The sequence below is a fragment of the Lucilia cuprina genome, chromosome 3, assembly GCF_022045245.1.
Source record: "Lucilia cuprina isolate Lc7/37 chromosome 3, ASM2204524v1, whole genome shotgun sequence".
NCBI lineage: Eukaryota > Metazoa > Arthropoda > Insecta > Diptera > Calliphoridae > Lucilia > Lucilia cuprina.
The window spans coordinates 8,380,031-8,387,301 of record NC_060951.1 but is presented as its reverse complement, the minus strand read 5'-3'; the positions used below and the strand labels follow the sequence as shown (position 1 = coordinate 8,387,301).

Below are 7,271 nucleotides of genomic sequence, written 5' to 3'. Positions count from 1 at the left end.
TGTTGTATTTTGTAAACAAATTATTTTATTTTCTTTTTCTCAAACGCCGGGGCATTTCTAGAACAAATTTAATTAATTTATTTAAGGAAAAATGTTAATTTATAAATTAGTTATAAGTTCCTTAATGGTAATGGCCTTGGCCACCTTTCCCGAAGAAGAACAAGGCGTACGCTATGCCAATCGCTGTGAAACTTGCAAAATATTGGCCACTGAACTGCAGGAAAGACTAAAGGAAACTGGTAAATCTCATGATGTTATAGAGATAGGGTAAGTGCTAGAGAAACCAAACATATGCTTGATTTGCTAACTACAAATTTTTATCTTATTAGCTATTCTTTGGACGATGTTAAACCCAAGAAACGTACAGAATACAGGCGCAGTGAATTACGTCTACTGGAATCTACGGAAAATGTTTGTGATAGAATTTTGGAATATAATCTCCATAAGGAAAGAAGTGATAGTACCCGTTTTGCTAAAGGCATGTCACAAACATTTAAAACTCTACATGGCCTGGTAGATAAAGGTGTTAAAGTAGATTTGGGTATTCCTTTAGAATTATGGGATAAACCTCCGGTAGAAGTTACACAAATGAAAAGTCAATGTGAAAATATGCTAGAGGAATATGAAGATGTTATATCGGATTGGTATTTTAAGCAGCAGGATGAAAAAGATTTAATAGTACACCTGTGTGAAGAACAAGTATTGGCTGTCGATGATAGAAAATGTCTAAAGGAAACATTGCCAGCAACTAGTGAAGAGGAGGAGCAGAAGGAAAATGCTAAAAATACTAAGAAAAAACCTAAAAAAGGAGATAAACAGGAATTGTAATAGTAATAAAAACAATTTTTTCCATTCCATTTAAAAGCCAACAACAACAAAATTCTAGAATAATTTACAGTAAAACCTCACAAGTGTTTTTTTACAATTGTATTCTTCCTGCTAAGTTTTTATAAAAGGTCATGTGTCCTTATTGAAATTTAAGAATTAATTTAACTTTAAGTCTAGAAATTATGTTTGCATTAATCTTCATGTAAATTTTACCAAAAACAAATACATACATCAACGATAGTAGATTTTAATATTATAAATAAAGAAATAAATTAATTTAAAATAATATTTTGATCATGATTAGTTTTATTTCTTTGAATAGGAAGATTTTAATAAAACAGGTTGCATTTTTGTATTTAAGAAGTTTTTAAAGCAAAAGATTACATTACTTCCCAGTCCACTTTGTTTTTCTCAACAAAAGAGAAAGTCCATGTTCAGAAAGGAAATACAAAAATGTTCTCATTTCATTTTTCCCAGTGTATAGTGTAAAAACGCCAAATTTTTTATATTTTTCACAGAAACCCTATTTTTAGGGTTCTATAAATCGACTTTCGAATAATCGAACATTTCGTTCCAAAAAATCGACTATTTCGTTCCAAAAAATTCGACTTTTTAAATAAAAGTCGGAAAATTTAAAAAAGTCGAAATTCGGAAAGAGTCGAAAAAAGTCAAAAAGCCGAAAAAAGCGCAAAGTCGATAATTCGGAAAAAGTCGGAAAAAGTCGAAAAATTCGGAAAAAGTCGAAAATAGTCGGAAAAAGTCGAAAAAAGTCGAAAAGTCGAAAATAGTCGAAAAAGACGAAAAAACTAAAAAATGGAACAAATAGAAAAAATATAAATACAATTTTTTTATTAATAAAAATAATAATAAATAATAATAATAATATAATGTTAAATGGCAACATTATAGATTTACGCTTCTGGCAACTTTATAAATTTTTAACTCTGGTAGGAAAAAGTCGAAAATAGTCGAAAAAAGTCAAAAGTCGAAAATAATCGAAAAGTCGGAAAAATTTGAAAAAAATCGAAAAGTCGAAAAAAGTCGGAAAGTCGACTATTTATAAAATATTAAAAGTCGAAAAGTTGAAAAATGACTTTTAATTAAATGAAAAAAGTCGAAAAGTCGAAAAATCGACTTTTAACTAAATGCAAAAAGTCGAAAGTCGACTTTTCATAAAATGCAAAAAGTCGAAATGTCAACTTTTCATAAAATGCAAAAAGTCGAAAAGCCGACTTTTCATAAAATGCAAAAAGTCGTAAAGTCGACTTTTCGTTTCAACTATAGAACCCTTGTTACAAGACAAAAAATTTTGTTGTTGTTGTAACAGTTCGACTGTGGCTGATAGTTCTTTCCTGGGGAAAAAACTTTCGTGGGAACGACAAATGGACAAAAAAATTTAAAACAAAACTGTCATTCAACTTTTCCTGAACATTTTTTAACAATATTGTAAGATCTAACAACATTTTAGAAGTTAATTGTAATGGATTGATATACAAACTTCTTTTTATATAGTTTTTCCCAGTACAGTATGATTTTCTCAACAAGAAAAAAGTTCATTTAATTTTTCGCAGTGTATAGTGTAAAAACGCCAAATTTTTAATATTTTTCACAGAAACCCTATTTTAAAACTCATTAACCGTTATTCTGCGGCGAATTTTAATGCAACACTAAAATTAATTTATAGCTAAACTACAACTAAAGCGCCAATAATTTAACAAAATTTCTTTTATTTTTCTTATTAAGTTTCTCTAGTAAGGATGTACTTACTAACAAAACTTTTACTATTTCTGCCATTTTTTTACACGGTGCACGCCCAGACTGATGTAGATTGTCCACCACTTACTGATGCCGATAGTCTATCGCAGACCCAATTGCTGGAGAGGTTAACACATGGCTGTCGCTATGATCGCCTAGAGAGGCCTATAACTTATACTGAGTCGGGCAGTCGTCTGCCGGTTGATGTTTACGTGCGCTGGTATGTTTATTTTATGCAAAATTTAGAGGCCCACGATTTGCAATTTAAGATACATGCCTTATTGCAATTGCGTTTTCTGGATCCACGTCTTACGTTCCGTAGAGTGGCGCCCAAACGCAAACAACCCATATTGGGTGAAAAACAATTAAGAGATCACTTATGGATGCCTCATATATTTTTGGCTAACGAACGTGATTCCAGCATAATGGGTACAAATGAAAAAGATATCCTAACCTCAATATCACCCGATGGCACCGTTATTATATCGAGTCGTATTAAAGCCACCCTCTACTGTTGGATGAATTTACAAAAGTTTCCCTTTGATGAACAACACTGTTCGACTTATTTGGAAAGTTGGATGTATAATACCTCAGAATTGGTTATACACTGGGAACAAAAACGTCCCATAACATTTGATCCAGATCTACATTTAACCGAATATGTTTTACAGAAAGCCTGGTCCAATGAAACTGTTATCAATGCTGATCTAAATGATTTACGTCATGGTGCTTTTGCTGGCAATTATAGTTCTTTAAGTTTTACGGTACATCTTACTAGAGAAGTAGGTTTTTATTTAATGGATTATTTTTTACCATCCATGTTGATTGTGGGCATATCTTGGGTATCGTTTTGGTTGCAAGCCGATCAGGCACCGCCAAGAATTATGTTGGGCACCACTACTATGTTGACGTTTATTACGTTGGCTTCGGCGCAGGGTGAGTAATATTGAGTTATTTTTATCTAATACAAATTTGATAAGACTATATATACTAGACTTTGAACAAAATTAAAGAGCAGAATATAGTTTAGACTAGACAATAGAGTAAACTGTGGACTTGACAATAAACTAAACTAGAAAAAACTACAGACAAAACTATAATGGAATAGAACTATAGACTACGTTACAAACTAGACTGAACTATAGTTTAGTCTATTGTCTACACTATAGTCTAGTATATAGTCTAGTCTATAGTCTAGACTATAGTTTTGTCTATAGTCAACTCTATAGTCTTGTCTATAGTCTAGGCTATAGTCTAGACTAGACTATATACTAGATTATATACTAGACTATAGACTAGACTATAGACTAGACTATAGACTAGACTATAGAGTTGACTATAGACAAAACTATAGTCTAGACTATAGCCTAGACTATATACTAGACTATAGTGTAGACAATAGACTAAACTATAGACTATAGGCTAGACTATAGACTAGACTATAGACTAGACTAGATTATAGACTAGACTATAGACTAGACTATAGACTAGACTATATACTAGACTAGACAATAGACTAGACTATATACTAGACTAGACAATAGACTAGAATTTAGACTAGACTATAGACTAGACTATAGACTAGACTATAGAATAGACTATAGAATAGACTATAGAATAGACTATAGACTTGACTATAGACTTGACTATAGATCTGACTATAGACTTGACTATAGACTTGACTATAGACTTAACTATAGACTAAACTATAGACTAAACTATAGACTAGACTATAGACTAGACTATAGACTAGACTATAGATTAGACTATAGACTTGACTATAGACTTAACTATAGACTAAACTATAGACTAAACTATAGACTAGACTATAGACTAGACTAAAATGTAGACTAGACTATAGACTAGACTATAGACTTGAATATAGACTTGACTATAGACTTAACTATAGATATAACTGTGGACTAGATTATAGACTAGACTATAGATTAAACTATAGACTAGACTATAGTCTAGACTATAGACTAGACTATAGTGTAGACTATAGACTAGACTATAGTGTAGACTATAGACTTGACTATAGTGTAGACTATAGACTTGACTATAGACTAGACTATAGACTAGACTATAGACTAAACTATAGACTAGACTATAGACTCGACTATAGACTAGACTATAGACTAGACTATAGACTAGACTATAGACTAGACTATAGACTAGACTATAGACTAGACTATAGACTAGACTATAGACTAGACTATAGACTAGACTATAGACTAGACTATAGACTAGACTATAGACTAGACTATAGACTAGACTATAGACTAGACTATAGACTAGACTATAGACTAGACTATATACTAGACTATAGACTAGACTATGGACTAAACTATAGACTAGACTATAGACTCGACTATAAACTAGACTATAGAGTAGTTTAGTTTATCGTTAAATCCACAGTCTACTCTAATGTCTAGTCTATACTCTACTCTAGGCTATATTATATTCTTTAATCTTGTTCAAAGTCTAGTAGATCTAGATTGTAGACTAGACTATAGAGTAGATATAGACTAGATTATAGACTAGACTGTAGACTAGATTATAGACTAGATTATAGACTAGACTGTAGACTAGATTATAGACTAGACTATAGACCAGACTATAGACCAGACTATAGACTAGACTATAGACTATAGACTAGACTATAGACAGAATTTTACGTTAGACTAGACTATAGACTAAACTATACGTTAGACTGAATATAAACTAACTTTAAGCTAAAATGTAGGCTAAAATGTGGACTATGGAATTACTATAGGATAGACTAATTCTACTTTATATATTAGTCTATATACTAGACTATAGATTAGACAAATGCGTAATCAACCCATTACATCATTTATATTCCTTCTAAACAAATATTTTTAGTTTTCTACATGATACAAACATATTATTGTTGTATTATAGTTTTGTACATGTTTTTAATTATTTTTACTTTTTAATTATTCTCACACATACACACAGGTAAAACGTTACCCAAGGTCAGCTATATAAAAGTGTCTGAGGTATGGTTTCTCGGTTGCACCCTTTTCATTTTTGGCAGTCTACTTGAATTTGCTTTTGTCAATACTATATGGCGACGTAAACGTAATGTGGATGTCAAATCGATGAGTAGCAAACACATTTTAAAATCAACACTCTCACCGCGACTCTCACGACGTAAAACCTCGCGATCACGTTCATTTTCTACGGGCACCACAATGGGCAGTGATAATATCTCATTGACGGGAGCACCTAAATTTAATAATTATCTAACCGTACACAATATACCCATAACCACTATTAATGAACACGAGGTAGCCGATAATATATCGAAAGTAACAACGTTTACTACCGACAATCGTAAAATGGATACAGGTCTTTTGGAACAGGGTCTTGATAATGAGACGAGAAATCAACGTCATGGCTGGACCACCTTAACGCCCCAGGAAATATCACATTGGATTGATAGCAAAGCTAGAGTTTTATTTCCCATGTCGTTTTTGGTCTTTAATGCTATTTTCTGGACTTTTGTGTATATATTTTAAAAAGGTCTTTTATTTGTCTGGGTGGAATATCTTTTCTTAAAGTTGTATATATATGTAGGAAATTGGGATTGTATTTAAATCTTGTAAAGTGCTTATTTTATTTTGTTTAAATGTATTTTTTTAAGTTTTATTTTGCAATTATGTTTTAATGTAATTTAATTTTTTTTGTTATAAATTTGTTTTATTGTAAATTTTATTTTCCAATAAAGTTAATGTTTTGTTAAAAAAATATCAAAATTTTTTAAAATTTTCATTAAAGGAGTCTTCTAAACTTTAACATTACACAGTTGATTACTCCGCCGATACTTTGTAGGAAGGATCTTTGTATATAGGAGGAGAACATTAGCAGATATGTGCATTATTCATTAGATCAGTCCTCGTATACTGGAGCTTTGAACGACAGTCATAGAGGCGCTATTAATTGGAGGTCACCCACGAAAAACCGCACAAAACAAGTGTAGTTCTGGCAAAACTAAGATTGGGATGGAGCAACAGGTTTTATGCTTACTGCTCATGCATGGACAGTAGCTGTTTTCAACGAATGTCCTGTCTGCATGTGGTAAAAGTTCTCATGATCACCCTCCACATATTCAACTGCTCTGCCAACCTTACTTCACTTTGTCTAATGGATTTATGGATACCCTTAGGGGGATTATGAAACTGTTTGTAGTTAGACTGTGTTGGCAGGACACTGTAACGTGCATGGTAACAAGGTTGCGGACGACCTATTAGGTTCAAACCTGAATAAAGCGGACAGAGAAAAGATGATAAACCTATTATAGTGACAAATTGGTTGGGTCACTATAATAGGTTTATATTCAATCGAATATGCAATATCATCAACGAGTCTTGGAATAGTAGATTAGATTTCAAAATATCAAAGGCCCTATGGCAAAACTTGATATGAGCTCTACCAAGATACTTATAGGATAGCTGCAGTCTAAGGGTTCTGAGCAGTGCCCAGTCAGAAACTTTGTTAGTAAATGGGACTTTTGTAGGTTCTGCGAGGCTGAAATGGCTACGGAATAGGTTCTATAATAAACTGGAGGAAATTACGGAACTTAGTCCTCGCAATCTACTAGGTTTTGTAAGAGGAAATTGGTCTGTTCTTTGGCTGGGCTTTCTATCTCTCCCTTTATCTTT

The 7,271-nt window shown here is 32.3% G+C and overlaps 2 protein-coding genes across 2 annotated transcripts; both read left to right on the top strand.

The window, feature by feature from the left end:
* Positions 1–13: 13 nt before the first annotated feature.
* LOC111685191 (protein canopy homolog 4) lies at positions 14–1,116 on the top strand. The gene is made up of 2 exons (XM_023447437.2): positions 14–267; positions 330–1,116. The coding sequence occupies exons 1-2, from the start codon at positions 92–94 to the stop codon at positions 826–828; spliced, it is 675 nt and encodes a 224-aa protein (XP_023303205.2). The 5' UTR covers positions 14–91; the 3' UTR covers positions 829–1,116.
* Positions 1,117–2,480: 1,364 nt separating this feature from the next.
* LOC111685184 (pH-sensitive chloride channel 2) lies at positions 2,481–6,334 on the top strand. The gene is made up of 2 exons (XM_023447431.2): positions 2,481–3,519; positions 5,566–6,334. Exons 1-2 carry the CDS (start codon positions 2,586–2,588, stop codon positions 6,126–6,128), a joined length of 1,497 nt encoding a protein of 498 aa, XP_023303199.2. The 5' UTR covers positions 2,481–2,585; the 3' UTR covers positions 6,129–6,334.
* Positions 6,335–7,271: the final 937 nt, after the last annotated feature.

What these genes read in the sequence shown, in the direction of transcription:
- LOC111685191 (XM_023447437.2), top strand. Translation starts at nt 92, where the DNA reads ATGTTAATTTATAAATTAGTTATAAGTTCCTTAATGGTAATGGCCTTG. An exon ending in CATGATGTTATAGAGATAGG is followed by an intron (nt 268 to 329) that starts GTAAGTGCTAGA and finishes TTATCTTATTAG; the next exon opens with CTATTCTTTGGACGATGTTA.
- LOC111685184 (XM_023447431.2), top strand. Translation starts at nt 2,586, where the DNA reads ATGTACTTACTAACAAAACTTTTACTATTTCTGCCATTTTTTTACACG. An exon ending in TACGTTGGCTTCGGCGCAGG is followed by an intron (nt 3,520 to 5,565) that starts GTGAGTAATATT and finishes ACATACACACAG; the next exon opens with GTAAAACGTTACCCAAGGTC.